Source organism: Venustampulla echinocandica (assembly GCF_003357145.1).
Source record: "Venustampulla echinocandica strain BP 5553 chromosome Unknown scaffold_2, whole genome shotgun sequence".
Lineage (NCBI taxonomy): Eukaryota > Fungi > Ascomycota > Leotiomycetes > Helotiales > Pleuroascaceae > Venustampulla > Venustampulla echinocandica.
Window position 1 is genome coordinate 162,039 of NW_022474207.1, and position 17,870 is coordinate 179,908.

A 17,870-nucleotide genomic window follows, 5' to 3' on the forward strand; every position below is an offset into this window, starting at 1 on the left:
AGGCACAAGTCGCGTCATAGTGGAATACAATCCGAGTAACGTAACCACTGCGATTGCCCCCGTTCTTTGGTCGTCGAGCGTGCTAATAATAATGCCAGAACCAACAGGGCAACACCTGCGCAACTACTCTGTACGTGTCGTTCGGCTCAGCCGCTCAGGCCTTCCTGAGTAAACAGCACCGTGATCTACAGAGGTAGACTATAGTACGAAGTACAAACAATGTCTACTCCGTATGATGCACAGTATGCCTGTAGCTGATCGGTCAAGTTCCAGCCTCGCATACGTAGTGCGAGGTGCTCCTAATGGGGACACCCAACCAACTGCGTTGTCCGGCAGGACAAGGGGCTGCGCTTGATCTGAAGGTTATTTCCCAATATTTCACGTACAGTCTTGCTAGAATCGTAGTAGCGATAAATTGCCGCGAGGATATTCTCTGGTTTGGGGATTGGTCATTTGGAAGGGAAGATATAGGGCTACTTGGCGCGACAAGGCACTCGTCATTAACTTGATGGCGAATTCTGGAAGGTTGAAAGCATCGTGTTGTGGCAGCTGCCAACAACTCCTACGTAATACCGACAACATCTGCTGCCTCAAGTACCCCTTTGGTATACGTGCTAAAAACTCGATCGTTTTACAAAAATTGGTTGATCTCATTCGGAGCGCTTTCGACTGGAACCAGGATTCCCTTCATATCCAGGACGATAGCCGAGTTTTGAACCCAGAGAAATCCGTCGGGCTTTACAGTATTCAGGATCGATAACCTTGATAACACTAAGCTGGAAGGTAGTGACCATCGCGTTGGCTCAATGTTTCATCTCAACTCCTGCGACAAGGGTCCACATGCTCAACTATTCACTATTCGAGGGGCCTTCGAGTTAGCATCATTAGATTCGTGCGCTACGTTGGAGTAGGATCTAAAGACTTTCGTCATTGGTAGCAGCTTGCAGGTTGTTTTGTTTCGATACTTCTATCAATACATTGTCTACCGGGTTGTGCACACCGGCAAGTATCTGTTTTACTGCTGTATTGTTCGCTGTAGCTTCGTTTTCCGTTGTTCGCATGCACTCCTATACTTTCTATAGCGGCATATAGATAAGTTTGCCACAAGCCATTGCCTATTCATCCTCTTTGCATACACTACCTTACTTCTGTGGGGTACCTTAGCGGTCCTCTTTGGTTTATAGAATAAGCTTTCCGTATACGAAGTCATCCTCCTTGTACCGGTCTACGAGGGGACAGGGCCACCAAATCAGGGGATGGTTATCCAAACCCTTGCCTAGTAAGCATGGAAAGTTTTCATTCAGTCCTTTAGGATTCGAACATCACAAACGCTCTACCACACCCAACCGCAGAGGCTCTGCAAATCCTGGTATTCAATGATAAACGCTCAATACGACTTCTGTTGCGTAGATAGCTATTTTCAACGCTCACTCTCCCCTTTTGCTAGAATCGCCCGTCATGAAGACACCCAGCCTCGTTCCCACATGGCAGGCACCTTTATACGCTCCTATATTCATCCCACAGAGGATTACATCCCTTCATAGGATTGCAAAGTCGCCGCGGAGGATCAAATCCTGTCATATGATCGTGAGCTTTCGTTTTCAAGTGTACCTTACACTAATCTCCCTGTGAACTACGAGGTGCGAAGATCTATAAAGACGGCCTTAGCTCTCAATGGTGTTGCTCATCCAACCCATCTAACACAAAGCAACTACAACTAGCACTCGGCTTATCATTCCCACCTCACACCCAACTTAATCTTTTCATTCAATATACCAATCACATATCCCGCAAAATGACGATCAAAAGCGCACTCGCCATCTTCGGCATTCTTGCAACAACGTTGGCAAGCCCATTGGTAACTCGGGAAACTCCCGTGGAAATGTCATTGGAAACCCGAGAGGACAAATGCTACCCAAATTCCATGGTTGACAACAAGGTAATGCTCCAAGATCCGTGAGAGAGCTGCGCAGGCTAACAATTGGTTAGAAAATGGGGAATTGCCCGCATAAAACCAATGTTGATAAGGATGGCCATTGCCCGAACATCAACCGTATACCGGGAAGGGAAGGCTGTTCCGCCTATTGCGAGTTGACACTCTCGAAAGGCTACGGCCAAGAGATCCCTTTCCACCAAGGCTATTGCCAGGCGAAAACCACTTGCAGCGTGGCCAATTCCGAGAGTGTTGCAACCACACAAACCTGGTCGGTCAACGCAAATATTGGTATGGGCACTGGGGAAGAAGTTAGCAAGGCCCTAAGTGCCGTTTTTAACATAGGGGCCAGCTATTCCCAGAGCAAGACCCTGACCTACACGGTCACTACAACACAGTCGAAGGAGCTGGGTAAAAACCAATGCGGTTATTGGACCTTCATTCCATTTGTCATGGAGTATGTTTTATCGTTCACTTTTCCATTTTTGATGCCCTCGCACACTAAACTAACATTTTCATAATAGATCTTGCGGAACCCTTACCTCAGTTACAAAAAAGACCATGACGGCCGGGTACTACAATACCAATACCGTGTCCTACTGTGATACCAAGGGCTCTAAGGCTGACCATAAGAATTGGTGCAACAAGTCTATATACAAGGATGACAAGGGACGCCCTGATGGGCAAGTCGTCTTCATCTTTGTTGACTGCGCCCATGGGGGCATCTTGAAAGACAACAAGATTCCGGGGGGTGAGACGCAGCCTGCTGCCATCTGGTATCCTGGTGTTTCTACCGGTCCTAAGTAGTGGGCGCGAATAGAGGAGCGGGAATTGGGGTTAAAGAGAGAGAGTTTTCTTCTGTGGGAACATTTAGGGAAGCCGCGCTAGATAGGGCATTTATTGGGGAGTTTGGTTCATAGTTGCATTTTTCGGGCATTGTATTTTAGCTTTGTTGTGCGCCATTGTTTGTATCATGTAATCATGGTCATTGGTTATTAAAATTTATTGTCTATGGTCGCCTAAGTTTTCTCCAACCGTTCGTAAATGACGAAAATTTTAATGGCGAAGCGACGAGAGTAAAAAGGGGGGTGGATCACATGACATTAAGGAAAATTTCCAACTCGTCGTTTTGAATATCACCTGGTTAGCTACTCTGGCTTAGAGTTGAGAGATACCCTAGAAACGTATTGCTAGGAGTATGACTCGATTGACTTATACTCTAGTGGAGGACAAGGTCGACGCTCCGTCCCCACAAGGTTTGATCGAGAGCTACTAATAGACTATAAAGCCAATCAAACTCAAAATTATATAATTACTTTGTAGAGGTCATATGTGTGTATATATATGGTCCTTTATAGCTTTAGCCTCTATATTATAAGCACATCATTATTTTCAGACGCCACCCTACTCATGCAAAACCAAATCCCTTCGAGTTCTCCAGCGCCATCGCCAACTTCTCTCGCAAAATTTCCTTGCTCGAATATTCCGGTAGCAAAAGGATTCCGTAGCAAGTATAACTACTCGGTAAATGGCCATCGTCAACACCGTTCCTCTGCAACGTGAACTGCAAATTTCGCATTCCTCCCACAGGCACACGATCGCTGGCTGTCACGAACTCCAGGAGTTTCCGCTTCTCCTCCATATCGTATCGCTTGACGATACTCCAGAAGTCTCGGACTGTTGGGTGAGAAGCTTCCCAGCCAATGTGACGAGTTGCTCGGCGCATTTCCGATATGTCAATTTCTTGGATTCCCTCTACGACTGATTGGAAGGTGTCTGGATCGAATAGCGTGATAGATCGTCGGTCAATGCAAGTGAAGAAACCGGACTGGAAGGCCTCAAATTGTGGCTGGATAGAGATGTCTGTGAGCCATTGGATGTAGTCGCTAACGTAGCCATTGCGATTCTCATTGGTGACCATTGGTGCATCGGTGGGGTTGGATGAAGGCCGATCGGCAAACTGAGGCCACTGAGTAGACTTGCCCATTTCGCGGCTGACATGTTGTCCGAAATGTTCGACGCTGAATTCATATGTTCTCGCAAATACATCTTCTACTAAACCATCCTTTTCGTCCCATTCCAGAAGTGATGTTAGCCCGTTGGCCAGGTCGGGCCAACCATCGGCGATATGATGGAGTTCGGTGACATCATGGTCAAGGAGTTTCCGATATAGAGCTTTGGGAAAGGTTACTGGCAAGGTGAGTCCGTTATACACAGCTAGGGACACTATGATCCCAATCAGTTCGAATTTCCAGAGGGGCTCTGGTGATCCTGGCTGGAACCAAGTCATTTTGGTTCGGTTGTCAATTGCAAAAATGCCTGGGAAGGTTAGAAGGAGTATGCAGGATAAGGCGAAATATCTTACCATAATCAGGATCAAGAGCCTCCGCGATGGCTAAGCGGAAGAACTCTTGTTGAACACCGCCAGAATCCATACCTTCCTCGCCAGCATCTTCCCCCAATCGAATCTTCAAGGGGCGCATGAGTTCGCGTTCTTCTTTCCTCCATACAGCGTTGAACGTGTCAACTAGAACGTCTTGTCGACCGATCTCTAGGACAAGGAATTTCGAAGTAGCAATACGGAGGCGCTCAAAGAGTTTGAAACGAGCATTCTGGTCGGTCATCAAGCTGCTTTCTGACATGGTCGAGTGCATGAGGCCCGTCATAGCTTTGGCTGATTCATAAGCCTGGTTCATCCGGGAATAGTTTATTGCACGGAAGTATGTGACCAATGTTGAAGGGTTAAAAAGGTATGGGTGATCGAGGAGATGAACAGTTCTCTTATTTGTTTGAAATGCAAGCCACTCGAGAGGCATCCCAACTGGATCGAGACGCTCGGCGAAGTATTCGGTCCGGAAGTGTATATCTCCCAAAACCAGTGGTTTTCTGTGTTTATCTGTAATAATGTCAGTGCAATTCCAAAAAAAGGGAAAGGGAAGCTCAAACATACACATCGCAGACATCATAGCTAAGGCCCCACTGAAAGCTCCATCGGCGGGGACTTCAGCAGAGCCATCCCAATCCTGAAGCATAACTGTCCTCGCCCAATCAAGAATTAGAGTCGGCACTCGTTTCTCATGGAGATCACGCTCAGTGTCGGGAAAGTTTATGGTAGGGCCGGTTCCCGACTCAAGAAATCTCAATGTGGCCAAAACACTCTCTAACACATCTGGGTCACCTTTCTCATCTCCTGGAACATCGCTCTGCAGCTCCATCAATTCTGCAAATCGACGTCTCGTAGGTATCGATGCGAAAAGTCTGCGTGCGAGCCTTAGGGCCAGTTCATTAGAGAATGCATCTTCATACTGAAGACACAACTCAATAGGCTCCAGTGAAGAAGTCTCCCGCCCCAGCATTGTCAACCCATATGAGCGAATTCTAGACATATTTGCGAGCTGCCGCGCATCAGAAACAAGGGGTGTAGTTGCTACAAGCGCATGAAGGCAAATGTTTATAATGCGCGAGGCCTCGTGGTTCGATAAGGGTTCGGGTGGAGGCTTCTGTTTCGACTGTTCTTTTGCCCAGTCATAAATTGATTCCAAGGCCTTGGGTGGCCTGAAAAGAGTGCCCGCAACATTCCATAAACTATCCAAAACCACTGAAGGCGAAACTCGAGTCAGCCGCAGCATGATATACCACAGTGTCTGGCTATCATATAATCGCTGATCGCAGTAGCTGAATGATTGTATGAGCGAGCTTGGTTCTGAAAGCACGTCGAAGAAACCCTGCTCAATAAATAGTTTCCACTTCTCTTTTGCTGAAGCTGGATACGCTGCCCCAATCCCTAGCCGAGAGATTGCCTCTGTCTTGGAATGGTCTCCCAACCGCTGTTTCAATTCCAGGCTGACAGATGGGGGCTGCAGAGTATGCCTCTCCGATGTCCCGTCAAATTGCAGTACGTCACATAGGAAACCTATGAGATCAATAGGGAGGAATGACAAGGACTGTGGAGGAGATATATCCTTAGTGAGCAGCAGGTCAGGATGTTCGTGCTTCTTCGGCTTTTGTTCGGTGGTGTCTTTGACCTCTGACCCGGCATCTCTGCCCGTCTTGCCTGTGTCATCAATCTTGTGAGGCTCCGGTTTCGATACGGCCACCGGCTTCATGGGCGCAGATTTCACTGCCGATAAATGATTCATCTCTGGCATATGAATTGAGGGGCTCTTAATTAAGGTCTGGCGAGATAATTTGCGTCGAGGTTGGAGAGAAGGGAGTTGTGGCAAAGTCATGACCCCAGGAGCCGTTTCCGTAGTTCTAGGTGGTAGATTTAGAATCCCCTTCGGTGATTGCGATTCATTAGACTCCGACAGCTTCCGCCGAGGTAACTTTGAAGTGCGCTTCGTGACTGAGTTGGCAATGGGTTTTGGGTCCGCACTGAGAGGTGGCTTTGGCTCGTCGATAAACGAGGGCTTGGATATCTTTGGCTTTATCGATCCGGTCTCCAAGTTAGGCGATGTGGCTTTGAGTGCTGGAGTGTTGGGTGCATCGCTCTTCTCCACCGACGATGCTTCAACCTGCCTTCCCTGGTGGTCAAAGGGGACCGGGTGGGGTTGCACATCCTTGGGTAAATGAAATGTAGACGAGGCTGCCTCATCCACTCTAAAGGAGTTTGAGTCTCCATTTTCGGGCCTCGACATCGCCTCTAGACTCCTAGGGGTGAGCCATTCAACCATCTTGAAAGCAACCGTCCCCAATACACTCTGCACAAATGATCGATGATCGACCTTTGTAGGCTCTTCAAAAGCCTGAGTGGAAAACGACGTATTTGGTCCGGGTTCTTTCTGCAGCTCCCTAACACCATGATTGGGAAGCTGGTTCTCCTTATCGCTTCCAGTTCCCAGCTCGCTCTTGGAATCAATTCTAGATGCATCGCTTTGCCCACGTCTTCGGCCGGAAATAATGGTTGTGTCGGTGGAAAGATCTGTATTGGTATCCTTGGTCTTTCGCCCTGTTCCCTTGGACGGGCTGCTTCCCTGTCGCCCAGGTCGATCGAAGTTCGGATGATGACATAGGCCTTGCTCTGGATTGTCCTGGCTGGCCATATAAATCGCCAAAGTGCGAGCGCTGGTCGCATTGTATCTCCGCACCGGGGCGCCGGCGGCTAGACGCTTGCGACAAGAGAAACATGTAGCCGTGTTACAGCTCTTAGAACTGCAGCCATATCTGATCTGGTGTATGTACCTATGGAGTAGACCCGTGTCAGAACGAGGCAGAACGAGGCAGAGGTCGGGCCCAAGGGCCGAAGGGTAAGGGCAGTTGCAATGGCCATGGGACAGCTCAATTCCAGACTTACCTTTCAACCAGAATCTGAAACAGATGTCTCCGGGCAGCGCGATAAATGGTGTATATGCGCCTCGGATCGTCAACGTTCACGTCAACGGCGAAATCCTTCAGCCGGTCTGGCGCATCTTCTGGGAGTCGGGGCAAAGGGGCGGACGCCCACAAGGCTGCGTAGACGTCGTCCTCGTCGGTGAGATCAAGACCATGGCCATGACTATGACTCTGGCTATGACCATGGCCCTGGCCATGGTCATCGCGCGGGCCGTGAACATGAATATCTCGCGTCATGTCATGAGAGCAAAGGAGGTAATCCCATGTATATTATCAGCGAACAGTCCGGCGGATCGAGGATCCAGTATCAGACTGTGAGACTCGCCGGGAGCACATCGGGGGACGCGGCTGAAGAGCGGTCCCTTGCGCCGTGTTATATAAGCTGATCACGTGCCATTCGTGTTTACAAGTACCAGGTACCAGATGTCTTACGTAAGGCACTATTGGCAGGACGAGTAAACACTGGTAAAGTCGTTACTACTTTTACTGTTACTGTTACTTTTACTAGAACGAGGGTAACTGTTATGTTTGCTTTCCCATGTTACGGAGTACAGTGTGCTGATCTGTATGCCTGAGGCAGTCAATTATATTATTACTATTATTATTATTATTATTTTATTATTATTAAGCATTAAGCATTACTAATTGCCATTACTATTTACTGGCCGTAGTTAATAAGTTACCTCGTACCAAGCTCTACTTACGTTCACTTACGTATCCAATCCCCGAAGAATGACGCGCTCCAAGACTCCAAGAACTCTTGGCAACCACGGATTACTAAGGTATCCTCCCCCGCCAATCGGCCGCCTGCAAAAACTCCCGCCCGCTTCCCACCTCCGGACGTCCAAGTATTTCTTGAAATAATAATTTGCGCTGCCTTCAGTTGACACAGACTCATACTTTACAACTTCATACCTCATACCTCACACCTCACACCCTTTACCCAAACTACGCGGACGAGTTGCTCCATATTTGCCTCTTCTAGTATAAGAGCAGGACTGCAGCCAGCCCAGGAAAACAAGGTGTCCGTGCCTTATCGATCTCCAACCCCTCGCTCGCTGTTATCAGTGCGAAAGTACCCCTCGCCACCCAAATCCACATCACATCAAAACATCACCGCACCACACCGGAACGCACAACATGGCTTCGATATCAGCCAGCAGGATTCCTGCTTCTGCGCCCTCCGATGCGATATCCACCCACCCCTACACTTGCAATACTTGTCAGGTGGCATTCAGAAATAGCGAGCTGCAACGGGGCCATATGCGCAGCGACTGGCAGTAAGTTCACCTCGTCCCATCTTTTGGATACCAACCCCCCACCCCCCCCCCACTAACCAGAGTGTGCTATGCAACAGCCGGTACAACTTGAAGCGCCGTGTTACCTCTCTTCCGCCCATCAGCTCCGACGTCTTCACCGAAAAAGTCCTCCAAGCGCAAGCATCAACGAACGCGGCTGCCTCGAAAGCCGCATACGAGAAGACATGCACGGCATGCGCCCGTACATATTTCAGCAGCAATGCATATCAAAACCATATAGGCAGTCAAAAGCACAAGGCAAAGCTGGCGGCTGCCGCCACAAATAGGCAGGTGGATGATGAAGCCAGCTCAGTCGTCAGCTCGACATTTTCGCTTGGCGAGCCCGTGGCCACAAACGAAGAAGTTGACTCGGAGGCCGAGGAGGAGTTCAGCGAGGTTGTCGAGGGACTCAAGAAGGCAAATTTGAAGGATGGTCCACCGGCTCCGGGCCGGCCGTCGAAACCAAATAACTCGGCCGCCGATGAGCAGGAAGGATCTATAGCAACAGCTGCGTCTGTTAGCGCGGCTGATGACGAGATACCGCTAGAGACTGCTCTAAAGCGCTGTCTCTTCTGCAATTTTGACTCGCCCTCAGTTCCGCTGAATGCCGCACATATGGAACGGATTCACGGCATGTTTATTCCGGAGAAGGCTTACTTAGTAGACCTCGATGGCTTGATAGGTTCTCTATACGAAAAGATCCACGAGTATCATGAGTGCTTGTACTGCAGCAAACTCAAGCCTTCTGTATTTGGTCTTCAAACACACATGCGAGACAAGGGCCACTGTAAAATCCCGTTCGGGACGGAGCAGGAGCAGCTTGAGATTGGCGAGTTCTACGACTTCACAAGTACCTACTCTGACGATGAAGAAGAGTCGGAATCGGGAGACGAAGATGGGCTCCCAGGCAAGAAGGCGAGCGGCGGTGTTAAACTAGGTGCTAAACGAGTGGCCAAGGTGGCCGCTGAAGACGGCGATGGATGGGAAACCGACAGCTCGGCATCTTCTCTAGACTCGGAAGACCTCACGGCGGTTCCTCTCGACCAGCGGACGCACCAGTATGAGAAGCTTGATCAGCACCCTCACCACTCCCACTCAGATCCTCGGCCACATCGAAACGTAGATGGTTTCCACTCTCACGCACACAAGCATGCCCATGCAGTCTTCTATTCGGACTATGAACTTCACCTTCCTTCCGGCCGTACTGCTGGTCATCGATCAATGAACAAGTACTACCGCCAAAATCTGCACAACCATCCTTCGGCTGCAGAGAGACAAGAGCAACTTGCCATTGAGGCGGCAGCCGAATCTGATGCAGAGGGCGAGGATGGCCAAGTCTCCCGTCGGAATGGAGAACGTGGTAGAGCGCTTACGACTCGCGCAAACGGCGGCCTTGGAATGATGGGTGTAAGTGCGGAAAAGAAGAAAGAAGTCGTGGTGGCCGAGAAAAAATCGAAAAAGATCGAAGAGCGCGCAGGACGGAAGTTCCAGTGGGGAGTCAACAAACAGAACAATTTCCAGAAGCATTTCAGAGTAAGCTTCCCCTGCGGTGTGTGTTTATATTGGACCGCTGAAACTAACATGTCATAGGATCCTTTGCTGCAGTAATGGAAACGTCGGCGGTGGCTCGACCGTGGCGCAGTTACGGTCTGTTCGGGCGGCTGGCTGTCTTATGTGCATAGATTTGGGGGAATTCACGCGGGGATAGATGCATTGCATGGGACGGGCCTCATGTAGATAGGCGTCAAACTTGGTTCCATTGTGCATGTCAATCAATGTCTTGCCCCAAAACAAGCTGAGCATACCGCCTTAGGGGTGTTGGGCATAGGGTACGATGCGTACTTCGTAGGTAGACGGCAGTTGTTAGGCCACTTTACAGTGAGCGCCGCTAGAGTTTCGATAGCAGCAGCAGCAGTCACAACATACCTGGTACCTTAGGTACCTTACCTTACCTTACCTACCCTACCTATCTGTGTCCCTCAAGTTCTGCTAGTGCTGGTACCAGTATTAGTTTCGTGAAGTAATGCCTAGGTAGGTAGTTATTGCTGTACATGTACATCTGTAGATATAGGGTACCTTACCCTGGTTGGAGGAGCATACGTGCTGGACGCTGTAAGAAGGAAGATATACAGTATTCCAGGGCCGTATTAGGTGTAGGTGCCAGCCCCCCGGGGGATCCCACTGTTGTTTTTACCGTCCTTGCACGGAGTATAATAATACCTAATAATAACCGATGCGGGAGCCATCCTTACTGGAGAAGTTTGGATCCCTGAACCGAAATAAATCACACCTCCCTAACCCCCTAACTCCCTACTCCCTATTATTGCATCTCCTATTCCCTATTCCCTATCCCCTACTTCGTACTCGAGTTGCTTCACCCCCCCCCCCCACGATAACTCCCTACGAGTGCCTACGTACTTCGTAACGGGAACCAGATCCAGCAGGCTCTTCACAGCTATAGCTCTGCAGAATCCCTTTGGATTCCCCCTCCCGCCGGGTGAGCTTGTATCCAGTCCCTTTCCTCCTCGGCTCGTGCCTCGCCCCGTTCTGCTGCCATCGCCCATATACGAAGCTCTTCCACCCAGCTTCAATCACAATCACAATCACAATCACAGGCACAGCACGCAAATATTCCAATGCGATAACCACGCCCACTTGCAGAGCGCATACCTTCCCATACCTAGGTGCCCACGCACACGCATAAATGGCCGAACAAATAGGCACCCCCGGGTCTAACGCCGACACCTCTATAAACGGAGGGAAGACGAGCGCCCCAAAAGACAAAGCCTGCCCATTCTGCCACCAGCAATTTACCTCTTCTTCGTTGGGCCGGCATCTCGACCTTTATATCAAGGGGAAGAACCCCAAACCCCCCGATGGCGTCCATGATGTGGCCGAGATTCGAAAGATGAGAGGGGGGATCACAAGGAGGCAGCCAAGGGTTTCTTCATGGAGGCGGGAAGGCTCGACGCCCGCGGGCACCCCTAGGGCGCACGATAGACGGAGTCCGGGTCCAGAGTCTGCGCGAGGGAACAGGTCGCCGAGGGATGATGATGGGTCGGTTGGTAGACCAGGTCATCTTGGGAAGCCGGACAGTGGTTTTCATATAAACAAGCCCACCTGGGAGTCGACAGGAGTGATGAACATCATCCCACCAACAAGAAGAAATGGGGATTCGGCGCGTAGCTGGGATGGAGATGGAGATGGCGGCCGCAGAATAGATAGCAGGAGCAGGTCTGTCAGCAAGCAAACGCTGGCGAAGTCGACATTCGAGCAGAAGCAGAAACTGATAGATGCTCTCGACAATGCGAAAGCGGCAGAACTCGCACTGCGAGAATTATTAGGGTCAATCAGAGCGGCAAAGTAAGTTTCGCCGGCATCCAAGTTCAGAGCTATATAATATCCCGGGTCAGTATTCTAACGGACGCAGGCAACGCATTGAAGGTCCCTCAATCTTCGACTACGACCCCTTAACCCTCGATTTCCCGGCTCTCTGTCTCCACTGCCTGCCCCCTCCGCCAACATTATATCAGACAGTGCCCATTCCAAACCCCTCTTCATGGTCTATTCAGCCTCCAGATGACCAACAATATCAAGCGCTCCGATCTCACTTCTCTGCGGAATTCCGTCGATGGCGCGTCTCATGTGCGGTAGCCACGACTGCTCCAACCGACGACCTCTCTTATCCCCCACCACAACTCTTCGACGGTCTCGACCGTACAGAAATTGCACGGCAGGCGGAAGCTTCAGCTTCTGAACTGGAAGCTCGAATATCAGACCATATCCATGGCGCCTTCGCACATTGGAATTCCATACCGCCTTCTAGCCGGCAGGAAATATGGATATTGGAAATGGCGCGCAGTGTGGGCCGGAAATCGCAGGAGATTCAAAAGCTGAGGAAGGATAAAGAGTCTAATCAGCAGGAGACAGCGCATCTACAGCTACAAATTGATGAGCTGAGTCGGTTACAACATCCCAGGGAATTCAAACTTGTGTCTCCCACCACGGTGCCATTTAATGGGGAGTTGATGAACCACCTAGGCGAATTGGGACTAAAGACCAAATCAGTTGGGTTCGACCTTATGGATAGACAGGTGCATCTAGATACAGCGATCGAGCGCGCAATTGAGAGGTGGAAAGGCGTGGTGAAGGAGGCAAGGGGAACTGGCACCGGGCTACCAGCCCAGCGGTCGATGAGCGGGGAGTTTGGCCCTCCTACATCTGCCTCCGCTCCTCCAGCTTCCACCTCCCAAACTCCTCCGTCTCCATTGATCCAACCACCATCTCCCCAGATCAAGAACCACAACCACACTCCGATCCCAAATTCTAACCCTAATGCGCTTCCGGATCATAGTCAGAACAACACGCCTGCTCCTCCCCAGATAGGCGGCCTTGATGATATGGGTAGCGATGCAGATGCCGATGCCGATGCGGATATGGAAGATGATGATTCATACATGGAGATGAATGATGCATCGCACGCGCGCGCTCCCGAAGCTTCCATGGCGGCCGCGACGAATTATAGACTTACGAATGGGAATGGGGGGCAGCAAACTAATAATGGGCTGGAGAGTCAGGCTCAGCAAGGATACGTCAGAATTGGTGCTTAATTGTAATATACCCATGAGGAATCAAACTGGTGGAGGGAGAAGGGGAGTTGTATAGTCTATCTGCACTTGGTGACGAGAAAGAAAGTGCTGGGAATAATATGTTGTAATTGCAAGAATTGACACTTATTTCTGCTATTGTTGCATTTGCATAGCCTTTTACGAAGTGAGGGCCTTTATGTACAGCGAGAATACTTGAACTTGTCTAATAATACCACAGCTGTCAAATATCACCTCTTAGCCTCAGCGCTCAGATATGAACGCCCTATTGCACACATGAGAAAAACGTGGCAATTGCCAGCAAGGACAAGGAGCCTCACGTAGAGGAAATTACTGTGCGGAACATATGGCTGCAAATCAGCTGGCACACTGCAATGTTTGTCCGTATACAGCGCATAGTGGACTGGAGGGATGGATACTCAGCCATGTACAGTACTATACTGTTTCATGCGCCCATGTATGTACGTATATACAGATAGAGTGCTCCCAAGTGAAGTATACTCCGTACCGCGGGAAGGGGGGGTTATTCGTCTAAATTGTGAATTTCACGTCGCAGTTCTACTCGGCTTTTTCTATGAGGTTGGATGGTGTAGGGAGTGGTATATGCATGTGGATGGGTAGGTAAGGGCCCAGGTAGGATGCGTTTCATCATATTCCTTCCCAAAATCCCAAATCCCGGATTCAGGCCTCCGCATCTATCAGCTGAGGCCGATAGTCACCGTCAGCTACATACCTAGGTAGGTAGGTACTGTGGGTATAGAGGATTCCGTTTCAGGGCTGGGGAGAGGACACGGCGGAGCTGGGGTGCTTGTTTTGGGATTGGGGGAGTGCAAGGAGATGATTTGGTTTATGCTGGGAGGATGTAGGTATGAAACGTATTTTACAGCCCTACTTGTGGGTTACAGATATATGTAAAAGGGGGGCTTGCAACACAAAGTGTGCTGGGAAAATAGGTTGGGTTGGGGATCGGAATCTATTTTTGGAATTGAGGCGGGATAGTTATGAAACGTATTTATGTACGGTACATGCTCGCAGCCGGACAACGGGCGGCGACATACGAGGAGGGTTGTCTCGTAAACAGGCATCGTTGTGGACAAGTATCGAGAGAGTAGACAATTTCGAACGTTGTCTCGCCACGCAAAGGAGACCATTATGCTCGATATTTAGGGAGTATATTTTCTTTTGCTCTTCATAAACTGAGCATATAATTGAGGTAGCGAAGCTCATAGCTAATATAAACACCTCATAAAGGATTTCATGCCTATGTGATTTCATGACTCCCTACCTCCATTTGTTATATCTTCGACCTCATGTGTGACGCTGCGGGTATAATCCCCTGAAATAGAGAGAATATTATCATGACCGGGCACCGAGGATGGGTAGTAGGGATCATATCAATAGCAATAGCTTCAGTCATATTAAATGTCAAGAAAAATTTAGCCACATATCCGTCTTCAAGCATCTTGAATATTGATAACCTCGCCGTAAGCATCGAAACCGAGTCGCTTCTTGGCTATCGACTCCTTGACGGGATTTTTCGCGTTGAATATTTCATCGAGTTCCTCGAGCTGCATTAGGGTTTCAAGTTAACTTTGATCTATTCTACTTGGATAGCGGCTGTAGAAGGGCTTTGGGTGGGGGCGACGGGCGAATAACTTACTGTGCGGTTCTTTGTTTCAGGAATAAAAAAGTAAATGACGGTGGCTTGGATTCCACACCACACGGTAAAGATGATATATGTCTTCCATCCGATCTTCTCCAGGGCCACGGGCCATGCAAATTGATTGAGGAGTCCAGCTGCGGGAGAGCATTAGCAAACGTTCACGGTAGAACTAGCTTAAATTGACGTACCAGCGGCGACGGTGAAGCCGGAGAAACCCATTCCCTTAGCACGCATTTCGAATGAGAGAACTTCGACAGGGTACAGAGCTTGAAGAGGTGTGAAGCCAACGGAGTAGACGGCGCCAAAAATGAAGATGAATGCCAGGGAGGCGGTTCCCGCCGCCTTGTTGGTCCCGTATAATTCTGTATCTGGATCAGCTCCAGGGGGCAAGGGGGGAATAGATTTTTGGTAGAGCCCCGCAGAGACAGTCATTGCCAACCAGACAACACAACAGCCGATGTTCGAAAAGAGGAGTAGAGGTCGACGGCCAACTCGATCCACGAGGTTAGCCCCTAACAAGGCGAAAAGGAATTGTTGGCAGTTGTTTATTAAGGTGATGTTGGCCTGTCCAAACGTGCTGTGGATACCTACAGTACCCAGGACCTTGCCTAGGAAATAAGAGAGCACGGCTACAGTTGTCAGCACCTGTTTCTCATCTTTCTGGATGAAACATACCGTTGCCTGCCCATTGGCCGAAAATGGTAATGCTGACGTTGCAGAAAAGTCGATAACAAGTAGACCTATTCTTGAATAGCGCACTGTAATCCCACCACCGCTTATCGGCACCATCCATTTCCAGCAGTTCTTCGTACTCATTTAGTTGCAGCTTAACCCATTCACTATCCGGGTTCCCTTCGCCATGGTATTTGGTAAGCATATTCCTGGCTGCCTCCGGCTTACTGTTGACGTATAACCATCTCGGTGATTCCGGGAGGAAGTACGCAGCGATTAAGATGATGCCTGAGAACATGAGCTGGATCCAGATGACGAGTCTCCATGAAAGGTTCCCCCCCGCATTAAGGCCTCCGCGAGCAACGCCAGAAGCTATAATGGATCCAGTGAACCTAATTGGGTGAGTATATCGATAGGGTTTGACGGAATGGAGCCTTACCAAAAACAATTAAAGATGGCCGTGACGATACCGCGATAAGCTGGGTGAGATACCTCAACAACGTACATAGGTCCCGCAGCAGAGGCAATGTTAACTCCAAAACCCAACAAGAATCGACCGCCCATGAATTGCTTCGTCCCGTTCTCTCGTGTGGCCACACCTTGGATGATGGTCCCGACAATAATAATGAGACATCCAATCCACATTCCGAATCTCCGTCCATATGTATCTGCTGCGGGCCCGACGAAAGGCAAGGAAACAACCCCTCCGATCTGGTACATCGATGTGACAATACCAGCCCAAATACCGGCATTTTCGCCATGATAGTATTCCAGGAACCATGGGTTCTGAAGAAGGTTATTGATCAGAGACCCATCATATCCGTTCATCGTCGCACAGAAAAACCCGATAAAGCAGGCAGCATATAATTGAGTTGTAGACCACGTGAATGGCCTCGGAGGCTCCTTGAGCATCGCCTCGTTGAAGGCCTCATTGCCCTTGATGACTTTGACCTCTACCTCAGCGTGTTTCTAGAAGCAGAGATTAGGGTATTGTTTCGTTACTTCGGACTGGCTTAAACATACATCATCCTGGCTCTGGGCAGACGGACGGGGGCCCATCTCGTACTCATTCTTTCTATCTTGATCCGCCATGATGAATCAGAACTCAAGAATAAGAAACGATAAGAAGCTCAAACGGCCAAGTCTCGACGTTGGTAATTGGCGGGAGCCCAGCAATAACGGCGAGATGTGGCTGGCCTGCGAACAGACAATGAGGCAACCGGTACCTTTATGTATGCCATGCATTCGACTCTTGTCCCTTGTAAGCCATACTGTATTTGCAGGCCAGTTGACAGCGTTGACCCCAAGCCCTTGTAGGGCAGCATATATTTAACTTGAAGAGGACCACTTCTCCATATCCCCGGATTTCCGGCCAGCTTACCCACCTTTTTACTTCCAACGAAAGCCCATAAAGCTCTAAAACCACGTGGGCCGGGGTCTGGATTGTTTGCAGGAAGACGGGCCCTCTGCAAATCGCAGGTCGTCGGTTAAGAGGCCTCGTTGAACCGTTAATGCATCCGCATAAATGGATATTAATACGTAGTAGGGTTTTGACGCTTCTGTAACGGAGGGCCTCCGGCCGTCGCCTAGAACGGACCATGCTCCTCGCCCCTGAAATTGATTCCCATTTCGAGACTTGGGGATGGGATCAGGTTTTGAAGCTGCCCGTTCGATATGACACTCATCTAGATGACTCGCCTTGCAGCGGATGCCAGCTCCTCATTAAAGATTTGCCATTTTTGCGAGCTAGAATCCGATTGCCGCGCAAGTCGGAGTGAAGACAGCCCCTCCACTAGCATATGAATGCCGCGGCCATCTATAAAAAAATAATAATAATTGAGATAGCCCCGCGGCCGAATCGATCCAGTACTACTGTACAGCAGGCGGTGTATCTGAGGACCAGCAGTGACTTAGTTCCTCGTGTATCCTTTCTTGGCCTCCTAAGCTCCTAAGAAGCTCAACACTACCTAGGGTACGGTGCTTAGGAGTGCTCACCAGAGTAGAATAGTGCTGCATATACCTACCTACCTTTACCTACCTAGGTAGGTCTTTGGTATCTGGGTAACGACTCCATGCCTCGAAAGCATACCCACGGTACGTTTGGGATATGGCATTGTTATTTTCATGGGCATCGCCGTTTCACTGGGAGCTCGTACACACGTGAATTGGCAGCCTTAGCCCTGCACGTCGTGGTTTGGGCGAATCAAGGCGACGGCGACGCTGCTGGGCTTGTAGCCCATCGCGTTGAATTGGGCGTGTGATGTGGATAACGGGGGCAGGGTGGCAAGGCTATAATTGTACCTCCGTAGCTACAGGTACAGGCACTGTCCGTGGTACTGTGCTCGAGTACTCCGTACAACGGGATC

At 49.7% G+C, this 17,870-nt stretch overlaps 5 protein-coding genes across 5 annotated transcripts; 3 read left to right on the forward strand and 2 right to left on the reverse strand.

Annotated features, from left to right (window-relative positions):
* Positions 1 to 1,795: 1,795 nt before the first annotated feature.
* BP5553_04420 (uncharacterized protein) lies at positions 1,796 to 2,740 on the forward strand (the record flags this gene model as incomplete). The annotated part of the gene is made up of 3 exons (XM_032013043.1): positions 1,796 to 1,939; positions 1,990 to 2,390; positions 2,458 to 2,740. 3 exons carry the CDS (start codon positions 1,796 to 1,798, stop codon positions 2,738 to 2,740), a joined length of 828 nt encoding a protein of 275 aa, XP_031869643.1.
* Positions 2,741 to 3,341: 601 nt separating this feature from the next.
* BP5553_04421 (Hect, E3 ligase) lies at positions 3,342 to 7,501 on the reverse strand (the record flags this gene model as incomplete). The annotated part of the gene is made up of 4 exons (XM_032013044.1): positions 3,342 to 4,252; positions 4,299 to 4,829; positions 4,884 to 7,114; positions 7,227 to 7,501. 4 exons carry the CDS (start codon positions 7,499 to 7,501, stop codon positions 3,342 to 3,344), a joined length of 3,948 nt encoding a protein of 1,315 aa, XP_031869644.1.
* A 903-nt stretch (positions 7,502 to 8,404) lies between these two features.
* Positions 8,405 to 10,170, forward strand: BP5553_04422 (Uncharacterized protein; the record flags this gene model as incomplete). Its single annotated transcript, XM_032013045.1, has 3 exons — positions 8,405 to 8,544; positions 8,622 to 10,095; positions 10,153 to 10,170. The coding sequence occupies 3 exons, from the start codon at positions 8,405 to 8,407 to the stop codon at positions 10,168 to 10,170; spliced, it is 1,632 nt and encodes a 543-aa protein (XP_031869645.1).
* A 1,096-nt stretch (positions 10,171 to 11,266) lies between these two features.
* BP5553_04423 (Uncharacterized protein) lies at positions 11,267 to 13,172 on the forward strand (the record flags this gene model as incomplete). The annotated part of the gene is made up of 2 exons (XM_032013046.1): positions 11,267 to 11,925; positions 11,993 to 13,172. 2 exons carry the CDS (start codon positions 11,267 to 11,269, stop codon positions 13,170 to 13,172), a joined length of 1,839 nt encoding a protein of 612 aa, XP_031869646.1.
* A 1,451-nt stretch (positions 13,173 to 14,623) lies between these two features.
* Positions 14,624 to 16,596, reverse strand: BP5553_04424 (MFS general substrate transporter; the record flags this gene model as incomplete). The annotated part of the gene is made up of 6 exons (XM_032013047.1): positions 14,624 to 14,737; positions 14,830 to 14,966; positions 15,021 to 15,461; positions 15,508 to 15,896; positions 15,944 to 16,473; positions 16,528 to 16,596. 6 exons carry the CDS (start codon positions 16,594 to 16,596, stop codon positions 14,624 to 14,626), a joined length of 1,680 nt encoding a protein of 559 aa, XP_031869647.1.
* Positions 16,597 to 17,870: the final 1,274 nt, after the last annotated feature.